This window comes from Lissotriton helveticus, chromosome 5_1 (assembly GCF_964261635.1).
Source record: "Lissotriton helveticus chromosome 5_1, aLisHel1.1, whole genome shotgun sequence".
NCBI classification, from domain to species: Eukaryota; Metazoa; Chordata; class Amphibia; order Caudata; family Salamandridae; genus Lissotriton; species Lissotriton helveticus.
The window spans coordinates 1,776,649,213-1,776,668,843 of NC_136065.1; the positions used below are offsets into that span (position 1 = coordinate 1,776,649,213).

At 45.4% G+C, this 19,631-nt stretch overlaps 1 protein-coding gene across 7 annotated transcripts in view; it reads right to left on the minus strand.

The window, feature by feature from the left end:
* Window positions 1-19,631, minus strand: part of MAP3K3 (mitogen-activated protein kinase kinase kinase 3) — a 2,022,699-nt gene that overhangs the window by 644,560 nt on the left and 1,358,508 nt on the right. For all 7 annotated transcript variants that reach the window (XR_013594968.1, XR_013594969.1, XM_078645061.1 and 4 more), the window contains exon 13: window positions 8,200-8,331. Coding sequence is in view for 5 of the 7 variants with exons in the window: in XM_078645061.1 (XP_078501187.1) it covers window positions 8,200-8,331 (132 nt within the window). In the remaining 2 variants the exon portion in view is untranslated. The remainder of the gene's footprint in view (window positions 1-8,199; window positions 8,332-19,631) is intronic.

Genomic DNA, 19,631 nt, shown 5'->3' on the forward strand with positions numbered 1-19,631 from the left:
TCACCCTCCCACCTTTGGTGAACAGCCATTACAACACGGCTGTTTCACAACAAGTCATTACATCGCATTCCCCACCGATTCACAAGACTAGAACCGGAGAAAGATCCTTCTCCTACCTCGCTGCCAAGACCTGGAACACCATTCCCCTCCACCTCAGGCAATCCCCGTCGCTGATCCAATTCAGGAAGGATCTCAAGACCTGCTCTTCGACCCGGCATCCGTAGCATCCTTAGCAGCGGCAAACGGTGCAAAGATCATATCCTACGCAGATGACACGCAACTGATTTTCAAATGCAAAAAAGAAGCTGATTTAGACTGTTTTAATATCAGAGCCTGTCTCTCCAAGGTGTTTCAGTGGCTTAAGGCGAATCAGATCAAATGCAATTCAAATAAATCAGAGATTGTTTTCTTTAGCCAACCTACAGTCAGTAACTGGAACACATGGTGGACTGAAGAATATACGCACACCGAGCAGTCATCTCTGAGAAACCTCAGAGTTTTTCTGGATAATGCTCTGTCCATGAGGTCTCAAGACCAAACTTTGGCTGACACCTACATTGGCATCTTGCGGATGTTGAAAACATTTCTCCGTCTCTTGACAATAGAGTCTAGGAAAATAGTGGTCCAGGCCTTGGTGACCTCAAGACTGGACTACGCAAATGTCTTGGATTTGGGCCTTCCCAGTTACCTTGTACAGCGCCTGCAAGTAGTACAAAACGCTGCAGCCAGGGCGATCCTTCCACCTAAACCAAGGTCTCAAATGTCCCCCCTCCTTAAATCCCTTCATTAGCTGAGACTGAAAGAAAGGATCAAACTCCAAGCCCTTGTTGTCTTTTTTAAGGCCCTACAGGGAAAAGAAGCAGGCTATCTTAGCAAATGAGTCAATCGCTACATCCCAGCCCGATCTCTAAGATTCTCCTCCTCCGACCTTGTTCGTACTCCCAAAGTGTGCTTTCGTCCATCATTTGTTTGCTGTAACACTTTTCGCCCTAAGTGGGATGGGTATGCCCAGACGTGGGTGCCTTGCTCACTGTGCCACTGGATTCAAGCTAGCCTGGCTGAAGAAGGGTGGCATACCCTGAAACCGGTCCCAGGATGATTGTTTTCGGTCCAGAGAGGACCTGGCCTGGCAGTTCGGTCTGGACTGTTCCCATGGGGCACAGGGTCAAGACTGATTTGCATATGGCTGGGTCCAAACTGGGGTGGCATAGTGGGCAAAAGAAAGATGGATTTAACCCAGATCTACTGACTGGGGGAGAATGTTTGCATTGTCATCATTCCATCCATCATTTGTTTGCTGTAACACTTTTGGCCCTAAGTGGGATGGGTATGCCCAGACGTGGGTCCCTTGCTCACTGTGCCACTGGATTCAAGCTAGCCTGGCTGAAGAAGGGTGGCATACCCTGAAACTGGTCCCAGGATGATTGTTTTCGGCAGGAAGGACCAGGCCTGGCAGTTCGGTCTGGACTGTTCCCATGGGGCACAGGGTCAAGACTGATTTGCATATGGCTGGGTCCAAACTGGGGTGGCATAGTGGGCAAAAGAACGATGGATTTAACCCAGATCTATTGACTGGGGGAGAATGTTTGCATTGTTTTCTGTAACACTTTTGGCCCGGATGCGTGGCAGATCATTTGGTTTCCTGGGGCACAGACTTGGAACAGGCTCCCGGCTGCTCTACGTTCCATTTTAGATATTTCAATCTCCAAGAAACACCTGAAAACATGTTTTTTTAAAACTTAGCAACGAATCATAGCTCTCTCCTAACTGCTTCTGTCAGTGCCGGGACACTCTTTTGAGTAGCTGCTGCGCTATAACAAATGTGTTTTCATTCATTCATTCAAAAGAACCTCAAAGCCCAGACGGATCAGCAGCCCCTCCCCTCAGTGCCTTGAGACCCTCATGGGAAAGTAGCCGTGTTCTACAAACTCCTGATCAATTGATTGATTTACACAGTTATAGTATCCCTAATGATCTCGCAGTCTTCATGTCTGATTTTGTTGACTGTAGAGCATCAGCTACATGTCTTCATAGCAGTGCCACCTCATCACATGCCAGACTCCATATATTTGCCTGGATGTCTAGCCTAATCGATGTTACTTTTAGCCATCCTTGCTGCTGTAAGATTGCTGCACTGGCAAGTTAGCAAAATACAATGCAGGCAATGTCGATAGCCATATCAAATACCTCTGAGGATGTCCTTTAACCCTTCTGAATGACAGTGTTTGCCTAAATGTTGTCTTCAGACAGAAATTCTAAATACGCTCCCAAGTTTGATCAGTGCTGCCTGTCGTAACTTCCTCAGATTGCTAGAGCGTTAGAAGGTTTGACTGCAGTGGCCGCTATATTTCTTCAACTTTGTTCTCAGATGAAGGATTTTATCCTTCCTTTTTTGGAACTATAATAAAAGTTTACCCTCTCTACTTTTAAGGGACTTAGCAGAGATGGGTCAGCAAAATCCGCAGTACTTAGGCTTACGGTGACAATGAAGGCAGTGGCGCCGGGAAACCCACTGCGGGTAGCTGTGCGCCTTATAAGTTTAAATAAATAAATACATATAAGCTTTCCTTATGAGGATTCTCCGAAAACAGCCTTAGTCAATCACAGGAATTCGGGGCGTAAAGAACAAGTTACATATCTATTAATCTTTGGTAACCCTCTTTCTGGTAGAGACTCTAACTAAACGCAGATTCCTCACAGTGTGAATATTTCCCCAGGTGTCAGACTGGATCCGGAAAATCTGAAGCAGTACCCTTGAGCACCAAGTGAGGACATGTTGCTCTGGCCTGCAACCTCAGACATGGAATCCAATCTGCAGAATGGTAGTAAGCAGTGGGCAGCTCTCTAATTGGGACCTTTTTAATTTAGAAGAGTCCACAGAATTGGGGGAATGGGAGGGTCCATGAGGAATCTGTAGCTAGACTGTTGCTACTAGAAAGAGCATTACTCAAGGTATAAACTGATGACCTCCGATTCCTCACCTTGTGAACAGATAAAGCAGGGACGGGTCTGTTAACTGACTCAAACCAACATTTTCTGGAGGACTGAGCGAGTGAAGTGCCCCTCCGAATGGACCTGACTGTCCAGACAGTAACGCTTCATTAACATATGGGACACACACACATAGATACCTGGCAAATGTCCAGGACAAGCGTCACGCAGCCTTGGCTTTGGTATAGTGCGCTCATAAGGCCTCAAGGGTTGTTTTATCAGTGCACTGCAAATCTTAATGCAGAGCACGATCCAGCAAGAGGTGGCTATCTACACTGCCTTCCCTTTCTTCGCTCCAGTGAATCCAATAAAGAGCTGATGTTCCGCCCGGTTTTCTCTGGTATGATGAATATAGAAACTAAAAGGCCTTTTTGAATCCCATCAATGGAGTCTCTTCTCATGCACAGATGGGGTGAGGTGGAGCGAAGGGTGATGCTCTTCCCAACATGAAATGGAGTGGTTTGTGTCTGTACAACCAGCTTGATTGGTTAGAAAGTGATGTAAGATAGGGTGACGATGATGGCTTGTAGCTCGCTCACCTGCTGTGCCGATGTTATGGCAGCAAGAAAGACTGGCTTAAAAGTATGCAGCCAACGAAGCCAGCAGAGATTCGAAGGGAGAACACACTATGAATGCAAGAACCACATTTAAATTTCATTGGTGCATAATGAACAGAGAAGGGGTGCAAAGGTAGGGTTCATGCGCAGTACAGTTTTAAGTCCGTTTTAGTTAACAGAATATTTTGGAAACATTTTGAAACTTTAGCCTAAGATCGGCCGTAAGGGAGGGATTACTTGTGTTATAAAATGACAGTTCCCATCTCTTTTTTTAAACTGATTTTGTGGTATTTTGGGAGTGCAGCATAAATCCCACACATTGACGGGAACGTTTTATGGCTATTAGTGAGGATACTGTAATGCTTGAGTAACATTTTCTCATAACCAAGAAAAAAAAAAAAATGAGTTTGAAAACTGCTGCAATCTAGAAAATAAAAAAAAGGTTGTGACCCAACAAGAAACAAAAGTAAAAGCTATCCGACATCCGCCTGTACTACTGGGTGACACAACTGATCAATATCAATGGATGGGCATTCGCCCCACAGGAGGAACCAGCATACCGAGTGGACCGGATGGTCCTGGGGGAGGGCTCCTACTTAGCAGCTCTTTACTCCAAACCACGGCGCGACCAATCCTTGCCTCCCCAAACGGCGGTAGTGGTAGATGTATGGCACAAAGCTTCAAAACTGCTTGGCTGGGGAAGGAGACTCACAGCCCAGACGCCCTTACGGAAGGGGGACTTTCTTAAAGAAGTGGTGAAACTCCGTGACCTGCGACAGTGGAGCCTGATCGGTATAGGTACGCTGGGGGACGTGTGGAGAAGGGGACAGGCGGTGAAGTTCACGACTCTCCAGTCGGACTTCCAAATGGGGGACGGCGAATTCCTGCACTCCAAATGGGGGACGGCGAATTCCTGCACTATCAGCAATTCAAACACGCCCTATATAGACATCTGACACAGGGGGATCAGGTCCCAGAATATGCCCCTCTTGAGGACAGACTGCTGTTAGACCCCATGATTGACAAGGCATATCACTTAATCACAAAAAGCTCATTAATAACGCTCCTGATATCCTGGGGCCACTGCGGGAGAAGTGGGAATCCAACCTTGGCTTGCTAGAGGACGACGACTGGAATGAAGCCCTGCAGTGTCCTAGGGAGGTAGCGATCCGAGCCAGATTCATATTGGTGCAGTTGCGCATCCTTCATAGGTCCTACACCCCATGAACGGTACTACTCAAGATGGGGTACGCAGCGTCACACTTTTGCCTGAGAGGCTGTGGGGAAGAGGGAACATTCTTTCACATCCTCTGGGATTGCCCTAAAATCCGTACATATTAGGTGAGGCTGAAAGACATAATGGAGGAGGTAGTGGGGGCAGAGGTTCCGTTGGAAGCTAGGTGGCACGTTGTGGGGGTCACGGGGGACATTACATGGCCCAAAGGTGATAAGATATGGCTGGCCTTGGCGAGTATGGTAGCCAAAAGAAAAATCGCAAGGCTCTGGGGGAGTGACTTGAGGAGTGGGAACGGGATGTAGATTGGTGCCAGAGGGCAGAGAAAGTCATCTATGACAGCAGGGGATGCCCCAAAAAATGGGAAAAGATATGGCAGGCGTGGAGGAGGTATAGAGGAGAATGGATGTATACCCCGGATGCATCACCTTAGGAGTTCCCCCCATGAGGTACCACGTACTACATACCTTGGACCCGACCTCTCCTTGGGAGGCCCTGGGCACCGACTGGTAGTAGAGTCTGATCACAGCACCGAGGGATGGGGGAGGAGGGAGGTAGGGGGGGCGGGTTCTGGCCAAGGGAGGGGAGGGGTGGGGGAGAGGACGGGGCGGATTAGTGGACTAGCTTATGTTCTGTGGGGGCAAGACCTGGGGGGTAGACTGTGGTACTACCCATTAATGACTATTGTACTATTGTACTCTATTCAATTAATGTATGAAGACCACTGCTTTTTCGCTAATACCTGATGTGTCTTTTGATGGAGCTGTTTTGTTTCAATAAAAAGATTTTAAAAAAAAAAAAAAAGCTATCTCAGAGAAAAGAAAACGGACCTTTTTAAAGCAGAATTCTTCAGATCAACAATGAAAAACGAAATCTAGGAAAGTGCACAAACATTACATTTTCATTGCCTACAAGATGTCCTGACAGAACCTTGGAAGTGTAGTCCAAAAGATGCAAAATTAGTGCTTTAATTATGTTTATTATTTTACATGACTTGGCAATTCCCACTTGAACATTGGTAAATATTTTAACTCTGTATGAGAATGAAATGCAATTGTAGTGTAGAGGAGGAATCTGATAGATACATATTTGTTGACATGGCACCTTGGTGTGGGTCTCCCTTCCATTTTTACTGTTGCCTCATGTGTTTTTGATGGTGTTTGATGCTTTGGGCACTGTGCCACTGCTGTTCAGTGCCACAGTGCAAGTGCTCCCCATTGTAAATTGATGTATGGATTAGTGATTCCATGATTGGTTGATTTGGTTTACTGGTCAGACCCTAGTACAGTGCACTGAGTGTGCCCAGGGCTTGTAAACCAAAAGCTGCTGGTGGGCTTGCAGCACTGGTTGTGTCACCCACAGAAGCAGCCTGTACAATTGTGTCTCAGGTCTGCCATTGCAGAGTCTGTGTGCAGTCTGGTATTGCCATGTTGACTGGTCACGTGCACCCACTTGCCAGTCCCTAAACCTTTCATTTTCTACATATCAGACACCACTATGGTAGGCCCAAGGGCAGGGTGCATTGTAAGTGTAAGGCAGGACAAGCCCTGATGTGTGTGGCATGTCCTAATAGTGAACTACAGCCATTTTGTGTGTTTCACTATTGCAAGGCTACCTATTCCCCATAGGCCAGAATGCGCAGTTTGATTATTACATCTTATAATCCTAACTGACTCAGGGAACTAGGCAGAACATCAAGTTTAGTATGCCTGAAATCAGAATGATAAAATACATCTTTTAGTGAAGTTGGTTTTAACATTCTGTGTTTGAAAATACCACTTTTAGAAAGTAGGTATTTTCTTGTGTAACCATCCAAGTCTGCCTCTGCTAGGTTGTGTATTCCTTGTCTGGAGTTTGAGTGACAGGGGCTGGGGGATTCCAGGAGACAGGGTGTCAGCCCAGTGCTGAATAGAGAGATCTGCAACTAGATGGGAGGGAGGAGTTGCGCCTGGGACCTGAATAGGGCTGTGCCTTCCCTCCACAATGTTGGCTCCACCTCCTGTGGTGCGTATGCCCTGCACTATGAAAGGAAAGAAGGAGTCATGTAAACAGAGTGCTCCAGGACTGACCAGAACTGGTTTGGGCTAGGCCAAGGCTTTCAGAGAAGAAAGAGAAGAAAGAGAAACTGTGTATAAAAGAGGGGACCCAGACCCCAGAGAATTCGATCACTTTGGGCAACAAGAAGAAACCTTTGCTGAGGAGTGGTACCAGAGAGACTATCCCTAAGCTGAAGTGCTGCTTGGGGGTTTGGCCTGCAGTGGTTGCCTGACTGCCAAAGAAAGGAGAGATGAACTTTGTGTGTACTTTCATCAACTTGTAAGGATCTCCAAGGGCTTGAAAAAAGAGCTTGCCTCCTGCTGAAGTCTCAGGGACAACAGACTTCACCCACCAGCTCCCCAAGAGTTCTTTGGAAAAGCCTGCAGTTGTGCTGGACTTTTTGAGGAACTGCGCATCGCAAGGAACTGGAAGCGCGACTCACGAGCAAGAAGTGTGACGCTGAACTGCCGCTGTCACTTCACAACACGAGAGCGCCTCGCATCACCGGAGGAGAGAATCGACGTCGCAGCAGACGCCTCCGCATCACTGGGAAGCGTGTTGCAGGGCCTGTCACGGTCCGCATCGCATCGCACCAAGAAGAAGACAATATCTTTATTTCTTTGCACCAAATCGACATCGCCACGGAAGCGCACTAAGAAACCGATGCATCACCTCCCTTCGCAGAGAAGTACCGACGCATCACCGTCCCCTATGCAGCAGAAGGGAACCAACGCATCACCGTTCTTACGTGTAAGGAACCGACGCCTCACCTTCCCTGCAACCCTTTTGTTGTATTGCGTTACGCATTTTCAGGTACATTGACTCAAAGTGTTGCATTTTAAGATTTAAAAAGAACTAATCTAATTGTATCATTTTAAGTTCAGTATTGTGGATTTTTTGTCGTTTGTGGTCTTGTGATAAGTCTATATAAAGAATACTTATTTTTGATCAAACTTGTGTGGTGTCCATCTGTAGTGTTGTCACTTGGTTACTGTATGTGTTCACAAATGCTTTACACACTGCCTCTGAGATAAGCCAGTCTGCTCGTGCCAATCTACCAAGGGGGTGAGCAGGGGTTATTTAAGGAGTGTACCCCCTTACCCTGACTAGACGCAAGGGTCCCTATTTGTCACAGGTACCTACCTATGGCAACTAGAGATCCCCAAATCGAACAATATTCCTCACAAGACTTCAATGATGAGACATCTGAAAGGTCCAAAAGTATGGCAGACAAAGGGAACTGCTGCCATCGAAAGGAAGATACTGATCATTAACAAATCTAGTAATCAATCTTTCCAACTCACTAAGTCTCAGCACCACTTAATCTTTCAGTTATTCTTCCAAAACAGGAGGGTTTGAAGAATACGAACATTTCCTTACCCCAGCCATGTATTCCATGAAAATAGTCAGCGTTTTCTCTGCCTTGTCCCGGAGAAAGCCATAATACTGAACTATGCGATCATGTTGAAGGTTTTTCAGTAGTTGAATCTCACACTCTAGTGCACTCACTTCCTACACAAAAGAAATATAGCAGTCATAGTACATAAAGAAAAATGAACATACCATGTGATGCACCATATAAAACACTGTAGCTATGTATCACAGACTCAGTCGTGAATTCTTGTATCAAGTTAGCGCAAAGAAAACCTGACTCCAGAAGAGTTATGAACTTCGGTAACAATATTTCTGGTAGATACTATACCTTCATGATGATTCTTCACCTCATGACTATCCTCTAAACGCCTGACTGCACTCGGTTTTCCTAGTAATAGCTCTCACCTGCCGTGAGGTGAAATCCAAACAACTCCAGTCACAACTCCAATTCTCTTGGAAGTGATGATACAGGACTAAATGTGGAGCTGACTGCAAGCCTTGTACCAGAGTTCATTGTATATTTTCAGCACCCCACTGAAGCGTGCGGAGAGGCAGAAAATAAGTTACTTACCTGTGTAACTGCGGTTATCCAGTACTGGGATCTTTCATAGATTCACATGCTTGAATCATTCCCCGTCGTCGACATGGGAGTCCCACTGTAAAATAATCAAGCAGTGCTTAATAAATTTCATAGGCTATATTGGCCCTAAACCATCTGATCAGTAGCCTATCTATGCCCTTTCCAAAAAAGGACCTCATGTTGGAACACAGGCAATCAGCTGCCAGCACTCTCGAGGATACTCACAGCAGAGGCAGATTCCCTCAGATTATCAAAGCACATGTGGGAAGTAAGAATCCCATAAACGAAAGAGAACTACCTCTACGGGGAGGAGGGTGGGTTGCATGTGAATCTATGAAAGATACCAATACTGGATAACAGCAGTTACAGGTAAGTAACTTATTTTTTTATCCAGTAAAGCAGTATCTTTCATAGATTCACATGCTAGAATCAGAATAGCAAGCAGTACCCACAAATTGTTCAGTAGTTACTGGAAGGAGGGAGACATGCAACCAATAAATCCCACAAGTTATTCCAAAGTAACTGTGACATTTGTAACCATACATATACCCTTTCAATTCTAGACAGCTAAAAAAAATTGTCTATAAACAAAACCTGAAGCCTTAACATACTATTATATTTAGGGTGCATCCAATGAAGTGCTTAGAAGAACAAACAATAAAACAATTAAGCCACTATTTATTTTTTCTAGAGTTATCAAAAAATAAACATTAACAAAGGATAGTAAACAAAGCTGTGCCACTATAATGCAAATATTCCTCTTTTACCAGAAAAGAGACCCACCTTAAATGAAGAGATGATGTGTACCGCTTGGCCCACGGCTGCATCTTCACGTTCCTAGATTGCAGATAGTAGTGCTGCGTAAAAGTGTGGACACTTTTCCATGTCACAGCATGGCAAATATTTTCTATTGTTACTCCAGCAAACAGAGCTGCCAATGTAGAAGCTGACCTGGTGGAGTGTGCCTTAGTTCTTCTTGTTAAGGGCCATGTTAGTATTATCATTTGCAGAACTGTATCCCAGAGGAGATCCATCTGGCAACAGTAGCTTTAGTTACTGCTGTTTCTTCCCTGCCCTGCCCTGTCCGTAAGCCGTCAGTAGCTGATCAGTCTTTTTAATGTCCTTATGTCCTCTTTCTTATGCAGGTAGAATTTTAACCATCTTTTAACATCCACGTATGGTTTTGGGGGAAAAACCTGATATTACTGGTTTGTTGAGGTGGAATTGCGTTGGGACTTTTGGAATAAAAGTTGGTTTGTTCGCAGATCCACATAGTTATCAGCGAAATGAAGAAATGGTTCCTTGACTGTAAAAGAATGAATTTCGCTAACCCTCCTGGCAGAAATTAGAGCCAGTAGGAGGGCTACACTCCAGGTGGGAAACTTTAGCTCTACTTTGTGAATTGGTTCAAAAGATTGCCTCATTAGTTCCTCGATGGCCTATTGAGCTTCCATTCAGGAGGGGGTGCACGCACTGGGGAAAAAGCGCGGAAGAGTCCCCTCATAAATTGCTTAACAGACTAGAGGCACAGAGAGTGGGAACTTGAAGAGATCTTTTCTAACGGGAAATCGCCGCAAGGTTAACCATCACCAAAGAGTAAGTGAGACCTGACTTTACCAAAGAGAGGACATATAGCAAAATCCATTCCGGAGTTGCTTGAAGCTGTTGCAAGTTGTTTCGTTGACACCAAAAGCAAAACCGCTTCCATTTAAGGCGGTACATCTTGTTAGCGCTATCAGCTCTGGATTTTGCAATATTCTCTCTGCATTCCTGTGGATATCGAAGTCCTTGAACTCTAGGAATTCAGGAGCCATGCAGGCAAATGAAGAGACTCCGGGTCTATTTGACGAACCTGGCCCTTGTCCCTGGTCAGAAAAGATGGAGGGTTGTAGGTGTATGGGCCTCAATTCCTACATCAACAGAATCTCTGGGAACCAGTACTGCATGGGCCATCGTGGCAATATTAGGATCCAACGACAGCCTTCAGTTTTCAAATTGGTCAGTACCCTGAGAATTAATGGGATGGGGGGGAAGAGTGTAAGCATATATCCCGGACCATCGCATCAAAAGGGCATTCCTCCTCGACCCTGGCAGAAGGAACCTGCGGGCATAGCACTGGCATTTGGTGTTCTTTCTCGATGCGAAGAAGTCTAACACTGGTTTTCCCCATCTCCGAAACAACTTGTCGAGCTGGAACTGTTCCAACTTCAAATCGTGACAACTGGACTGCGTTCTGCTTAACTTATCCACCAGTGTATTGTGCAGACCTCGTACATGTTCGGCTCTGAGCGAGATTCTGTGCTGTTTCGTACAATCCCATAGCTCCAGCGATTGATGTGATAGCGTGATGATTTGGATTCCCCCTGCTTGTTGACGTACATGCTGGTGGTACTGTCCATATGCACCAGCACTGAGGAACCTACTATCATTGGCAAGAAAGCCTGGAGGAATAGGAAATGGCTTTGAGTTCTAGCATGTAGATGTGCTGATGTTTCTGAGCAGAGGACCATTTGCCCTGTATCTGTAACTCTTGCAGATGGCCTCCCCAGCCATCCATCGAGGCGTCCGTTGTCAGTCTGAAGTCTGGGATAGTTTGGATGAATGTCAGGCCCTTTAGGAGATTCAGTGCGTGAAACCAAAATTGCAGTGTCTCCACCAAGCGAGGTGTGATTTGTATTACATCCTTGAAGGATCCCGAAGTTTGCAGCCATTGCTTCTGTAGTTCTTCTTGAAGAGGCCTCATCCTCAGCCTGGCCAGAAGCACTAGATCGATTGCTGAAGAACACATTCCCAGGAGCAATTTCTATGTTTGTACTGTAACAGACTTTTTTTTTATATGCTCCTCACCAGTCTTTATAATTGTATTTGCCTTTCATGTGATAGGAAGGCCTTGCCCTGGATGGTATTTATGGTCGGTCGCCACCAGAGAGGATATGAATTGATTATGGAGGAACAAAGATTTTTCTTTGTTTACAGTGAGTCCTAGAGTCTATAACAACTGAAAGCAGGTGTTTGTAGCTTGACTGGCCTTTTGTGCTGTTGGAGCCTTGAGCAGCCAGTCGTCCAGATATGGAAATACCTGGAGACCTTGAGATCGCAGAGCTGCTGCTACAGGTGCTAGGCACTTGGTAAAGATCCTTGGTGCCGATTTGAGGCCAAATGGAAGTACTTTGTATTGGTAGTGGGTACTAGCTACTGTGAATATTAAGGATTTCCAATGTTTCGGATGGATATGGATATGGAAATAAGAGTCTTCCATGTTGAGCTAGGTCATGAAGTCTCCTTCTTGAGACGGCGTAGAATCTCTGAGAGTGTTACCATCCTGAATATCTGTTTCTTGAGAAACTTATTGAGATTCCTGAGGTCCAATACTGGTCTCCGTTCCCCTGATTTTTTTCTTATTAAGAAAAACCCAAAATAGAAACCCTTTCACCTTTGCAACATCGGGACCTCTTCTATTGCTCTCTTTGCGAGCATGACCAAAGCTTCTTTGTGTAGTAAGTGAAGACGAGGGGGAGGGCTCCTTTGGGTGGAGTATTCAGCAGGCGCTGAGTGAATTCCAGAGTGTGACCAAAGGTGATAAGGTCTAACACCCAGAGATCTGTTGTTATCTTGTCCCACTGGTGCACGTAGTTGGAAATCTTCGCACCCAAAGGCTGGGAGGGAAGGAAAGCTGGTACCCGGATGTGATCATTGCTTCCTGTCAGAGTCACAATCTTGCCAAGGCATTCGTTTGAGGCCCCCCTGGCGAGAGAAACCATCTGTAGAAGACTGACGATAGAATAGAAGATTTTAACTCTGCGGATACTGCGGTTGATAAGGCTGATACTGTTGGGTTCTCTGGTAACCCCCCTTTCACAGTATCTGTATCAATCTTCTTCGCCAATAGTGCTTCATCAATATGCATTTTGAAGACGGGAGGGAATCACCATTGAAAGCCATATCTAAGACTTATCTGCACCTCCGTTCTTAACCTGGTAGCCTTCAGACATCTTTGCCTTCTAAGCATGGCAGCCCCCGCCAGTTGTCTAAACCCTGTGTTGGATACATCAAGGGTGCAGTCAATAATTTCCGGAGCTGCGCAGTCTCCTGCTAAGAGTATCTTCCTTGCTTCCTGCCTTCTGTCCTTTGGTATAAGGTCTATTAACCCTGCCATGTCTGACCACATCTGCCGGTCATAGTGTTTTTCCAAGAATGTCCACTCTGCACCCTTTCTTAAGAGGTGGAGGAGTGATTGAGGTAGCAAGATTCTTTGATCGTCTTTATGCTGCTTGGGAGACGACTGAGTTTGACTTGGGGTGTACAATGAGGCAAGATGGAGAATACTTAGGGGACTTATATTTCTTTTCAGTACGAGGAAGCACCAGTGGTATGGTTGCTGGTGTCTTCATGATTTTGATGCCTTCTTCTCATATATAATCAATAATTGGTATAGAACGTATCGATTTCGATTTGATGTTCCTTGATGCGTCAATAAACTCTCTTTAGTGTCAGGCAGTGGAACCTCTCCTCCTATTTAGATGGATGAGGTAGGGCGAAGAAAGGCAGCAGGGTAATATACTGTCTTAATTGGAAAGGTGTCATAACCCTGGAGGAGGAACTCCACTTTAGTCCTGAGTACTAGCATATCTGCAAAGAAGGTGGTATGTGGTTACTGAACAGACAGTGCCTGTAATTTACTCAAGCGAAGAGCTGAGGAAATTTATATGAGGAAAGCAGTTAGAACAGCTGTGAATTGATTCAAATGGAGCACATATGGCGAGAGTGAGAACCAGGTCAAGGTCCGACTGGGGCATCACAAATAGCATTGGTGGGAACTTATGGGTCAGTCTTTGATGAAACACATCAAAATAGATGATCTGAATAACAAGCATTTACAATGCAATCGGTCTTGCATTGTAAAACTTAGAGCTTCTGGTATTGAAATTGACAATGTTTTTTTTTCTTTTGTATTTGTATTTGCAGTGGACTTATTGAATTTGCATAGCGCCATTGTCATTTGTATGACCTCGCAGCGCTGAAGAACTAGAAAATGGGAAATATGTTATGAGGGAGTGGAGACGAGTAATATGCAGTCTGAAAAAAAAATAACACCATCCAGGAAAAAGCAAACACTTAAACGGAATGCAGGATTAAGTAAAGCATGTGAAATGTAAGCAGAGTCGCAAAGTTACCTGTACAGGTTTAGACTTATTATTTAGAAATTAATGAGTAGTTTTGCCTGAAAAGTTAAGGACATGACTAAAGGGCGAAGAAGGGACTACAGGGACCAGCATGCACCACTAAAGCCAACAAAAGATAATCATGCCAATTACAAGAAGAGAGTTTTAAAAGAGAAACACGTGAGATGAAAAATGCGCAATTCATCGTACAAGGTTAAGACTTTTGCAGCAGAGCAAGTAGTCATTTGTTGTTGATTCGAGGGCAGAGTATGGAAGGGTGCAAGGATTTTTTGCGTTGCAAGCAAAGTAGGATTTTATTTTAGCGTGCTCCCTCTGCCGAAAAAAATAAGGGTGTTAGACTTTTACTGTTTTTGGTGTAACACAGTGGCAGTGTTCAAAGGATGCTGTCATACCTAGCTTGCTGAAGTGCCCGCCCTGCCTCCATGTTTCCATTCCTGGTCTTTTTATTTGCAAATGATTGCTATCTGTTGTGTTCCTATAAATAGGAATAGGTCAATGTAAACAAAGCAAAACCAGTACAGCAGCCTCCCCCAATAAATGAAGCTAGTTTTGTAAAATTGTGTTTACTGCTTTGACAAAGAGATGACCAGGTGTTTCTTCCTCTTTTTTAAATATTAGATAATCTTTCGAAGGTTTTTCTCCCAGACATCCTTTATCTTAAACCAAGTGTGTCGCAAAGCAAGCGGTTAGTGAATTATTCCTACTCCCGCTGTCTATCTGACTTTCCCAAAAGGCAGGGGTAGGTTGAAATGTAGCAGAAAAGTAAAAGCTAGAACAGAAGGGAGGCTCCTAGAAGTGCGGTTCTGTATGCCATGTCCACATTAAAGCCTATACATGGAGAGAGGTGGGGCAAACAGTTCACTGCAGCAAGCAGGCTGCCCCCCATAACAGTTTCTAGGAAAGTATCATGGAGGAGGGGCGGGTTGTTCACAAAGACAATGTTTTACACCACCACCATGCTTCTAATCAAAGCCTGCTCCCAATAAACACCACATTGAGCCGAATGCTACAGCATTCAGTAAAATAATAACTAGGCCTGTACGAGGCGGTGCTGCCAGGGGCACTCTCCCGTGTGCATCCAGCTCGGCCCACTATGCGCACACAGTGTTGTGTTACAGGGAGATGCGTAAAGGTCTTGGGACAGAGACAGGTGCGGGTCGGCTATGTGCAGAAAAGCAGGTATGGGCGGGCTGCACAAAGTTAATTCCCCCATTCATTTCCGCCCGGCAAATCAGTGATTTTGATAGAAGTCTGCGTGGGCCTGATGCGTAATATCCGTATAGTTAATGTAAAGTCAGGCACCAGAATTGAAGAAGTATAACAAACACCCCCGGGGTAATACAATACTCCAGTCCTGGCTTGCGTCACAATTTTGAAGAGACTGTGTATTTCGAGTCAAATCGTATTTTACCCAGAGCCCATCCCATCTGGGTACATAAATCTTCGGACCAGTTAAGGAAGTGGGCTCAATAGCCATATGGTATGAACAAAGATAATCCACTACGTCCATACTTAACAGGGAGGAGGGGATATTTTACAAACTCAAAGTCATAATGAGAAGCATGAATCTTCCTTCAAGGCTGAATCAAGTGTGCTTTTTGGGCTTTGACATAGTGAATGTGACAAACCAACTGTCTATGACAAGCAATGTGTTAAACCCTCTACTTCAAACAAGGTGAGCTTTCTTGATGAAACCGAGTGACCGCTGGCTCTGTCCTAGCCTACCTAGTCTATAGTAGGGACGCCAAGCTAGCCATGCTCCGAGTATTGTATTGTATTGTAATTGCATTTATATAGCGCTTACTACCCCGACGAGGCGTCAAAGCGCTTTTTCGGCGGGTAGCACGCTACTCCGGGACCCATAGAGGATTAGTGTTGAATTAGTATAGTGAAACATGCAAGTACATTTTAAGTGGTGGATAGGTTAGTCAGTTATTTGGAATGATAGCAGAAGGATAGAGTAGGACAAAGGTCTGTATTTCTTTATCGCTGGCTTGTTGACGCATGCTATTCAGGGAGCCTATAAAGGATTAGTGGTGAATTAATATGGTGAAATATGAGGTAATTTCAGTGGTGGATATTAGTCTGTTACTTGGAGTGAGAAGGATAGCGGATGGATAAAAGGGGAAGAAAGATTTGCATTCATATCGCACTTATTACCCCTGATGGGTGTTTAAGCGCTTTTCTGGCGAGTAGCACGCCACTCCGGAACCCATAAAGGATTAGTGTTGAAAATTAGTATAGTATAAATATGAAGTCATTTGAGTAGTAGATATGTTATTCAGTTATTTGGGCAGTATATTAGTATAGTTGAATATGAAATATGGATTTTGAGAAGTGAACATGTTAGTCTGTTAATTTTGATTGAAAAAGGAAAGTGGAGGGATAAAAGAGTGGATGTGGATGGTGTGGGCTGGGTATTGTTAAATGAGAAAAAGGGCAGCATTTCTGGCCCTAGTACCGATCTGTCTCGAACAGGCTCAAACAGGCAACTACCCTTGTCCTCTCCGCCCTTAACAGGCTCAAACAGGCAACTACCCTTGTCCTCTCCGCCCTTAACAGGCTCAAACAGGCAACTACCCTTTGTCCTCTCTGCCCTTCGCCTCGACGTCCGGGCTGAGACACCCTAAGCCTGGCCTTTTTTGTAGCCCTAGTAATCAGGTGACCCCTTCAGCCAATGGGAACCCTAGCCCTAACACTATCCAATCACAATACTAGCCCTAACATCTAGAACTAATAGGAGACCAGGACCTTGCAGCCAATCTTAACCCTAGTCCAAGCACCTAATCAGTTCAAAAACCCTGATCTCTACGTCCAATAAAGGCCTTAGCCCTACCACTAGTCCCAACCCAAGTCCAAGCAGCCAATGGTACAGCAGGGCTCGACAAATCCACTTGCCCGCTCGCATTTGCGAGGGAGAATGGATGAGGACGAGCTATTTTTAGGTCCTACTCGCCCTTTCTGGCGAGTCGGAAATCAAACTAACTTTTGTCCTCTGTCTTTAAAAACAGAGCAAAAGTGACAAGATAACATGATTTAAAGGCATTTTTATTGCTCACAAAGGAAATGAGCAATAAACATGCCTTTAAATCTTGTTATCTTGTCACTTTTGTTCCGTGTTCAGAGACGGAGGTCAAGTGGGTTGGAGTCAGGTCGAGGGGATTTTCCATGGTAGTAGACCTGCAGGACTAGTACCATTTTTCGGATTTGTCGAGCCCTGTACAGGTAGCCCTAGTCCCTACTTCCAATAGAAAGCCTAACCCTATTCTTAGTCCGACAACTGGTCCAACAACCAATCACACCAGAAGCCCTAAATAGCTACTTCCAATTAAAGGTCTAACCCTAGCCCTAGTCCCACCCTACTCCCAACAACCAATAACATAGGAAGCCCTAGTCCCTACTTCCAATAGAAATCCTAACCCTAGCCCCAACCCTGCAATGATTGAATCACAGACCGAGAAACCAATCAGAACCCTCAAATAACCAACCAATGAGGACATTAACCCTAACCCAATAGTAACACCAGATACAACCACCAATCAGTGTACACATGTGCCAACCACTAGCACACCATATAAGATCCCAGCAACCTCAGACAAGGTTTGCTGGCCAGGGAGTTGGAAGCTGCTTGCTCCAGTTCAGAATCTCCTAGGAGACAACAATCCATAACTTTGGACTTCTGCAGGTAAAGGCTTCACTAACTCAAAATCTAACAATACTGTTTGAATAAAGCTTTACTCCCCCTGCTGGCCAAAAACCGAAGTGCACAGGCCCAGGGGGGTGGGAGGGAGGCAGGGGGGCTGGCCTCACTGGCTTGTGAACACAAAATGGTGGCTGGGGAAGCACTGTTTGAGCACACCGGCCTAAGCACAGAGCAAAGGAGAAATTTGGAGGGAAAACAGATTTGTCACCAAGGAATGAGAGGGACAAACTACAGAAGTTGGACTGCAATTCCCACAATTCAACACACTAAATGAAGGCAATCATGGGCAGGGAAAACCACAAATTTAAAACACAACACAGGTGATAAAATATGCAATTACTGGCAGGCTAAAACTACAATTTTTAACTGTAACAACCACACGCATAGACAGTAAACACAGAAAGTGAAAATTGTTTTTTAAACAACTTTTTGTCTTTGGAAGACAGCACTAGTCTGTCTCCTTACCACTTCCTGGACTCTGCTCACTGCAATCTGGGGCACGTGTAGGCTGCAACTCACAAGATGGAGGAGAATGATTTGGGGTGCACCCAGCAAGGCCTTAAGGGGCCTGGGCAGGTGTGAGAGGAGGGCTCAGACTTGCCTGGTAGCTGAATAGCCAATGGTCTGCTGGCCTGGGGGTGGGGTCTGGGCAGCTGCTTGCTCCTGTTCAGAATCTCCTAGGAGACAGACAGGCTCAATCCACAACTTTGGACTTCTGCAGGTAAAGGCTTCACTAACTCGAAATCTAACAATACTGTTTGAATAAAGCTTTACTCCCCCTGCTGGCCAAAAAACGAAGTGCACAGGCCCCAGTAAATACAGTTTAAACAGCTCACAGAAGCACCCTCTGATGTAGAAAACCCCTGTTGTTGTGGAGGGGGGGAGGGAGGCAGCGGGGCTGGCCTCACTGGCCTGTGAACACAAAATGGTGGCTGGGGGTGCACTGTTTGAGCACACAGGCCTAAGCACAGAGCAAAGGAGAAATTTGGCGGGAAAACAGATTTGTCACCAAGGAATGAGAGGGACAAACTACAGAGGTTGGACTGCAAATCCCACAATTCAACACACTAAATGAATGCAATCATGGGCAGGGAAAACCACAAATTTAAAACACAAAACAGGTGATAAAATATGCAATTACAGGCAGGCTAAACCTACAATTTTTAACTGTAACAACCACAGGCATAGACAGTAAACTCTGACTAGGAGATCTAACTAAGCGGGCTAGAGGGGTTTGCCATCAGCCCAATTGCGGTCCAGTAGCCACCACTACAAATCTTCTGCAGTCCTCTCTGACACCTGGATGCAAGGTTCCCCTGGAGCTGACCCCACTGACACGTCAGATCCTACTGCAGATGACAACACCCGCTCTATGGCTCCCTTGTCCACTACCTTCAATAACCCTTTGCAGAATTTATAAGTGGTTCTCGGGTAGTGGGGGAGGGGGGGAGTGTTTGGTGTAGAAGGCATCTTAGAAGGAGCACAGAGAAAAGGGACGGTGTATCCATTTTTGATTAATTGGAGCACCCATCGGCCTGACGTGATGCTCTGCAATTCATTGAGGTAATAGCTGGTGTGATCTCCCACTGATCGACTGTGATACTGAGGGCCAATAAAAGTGGTTTTGCGGCAAATGCAAGGGGAGAGGCAGGAGACTGGGCAGTTTATTGCCCATGTGAACCTGGAGACTCTACAACCTCTGTTTTTAACGGCTTTGGAGATCTGCTGCTGCTTAAGCAAAGTTTGGTGTGACCTCTGCTGGAACTGTCCTCCGAAGCCTGAAAAGAGACGTAATTGTTGTTGGAACTGCCACATAGGTGGTGTCAGTCCAAGGGAGTGCGTGGTGGCCTTGCTTTCCTTGAAGTGCTCCAAGGATGAGACCATCATGTCCTCAAAGAGATATGTGCCATCAAAAGCCCTATCCATCAGGGACTACTGCACCTCATTGCAGAACCCTGCGCAATGGATCTAA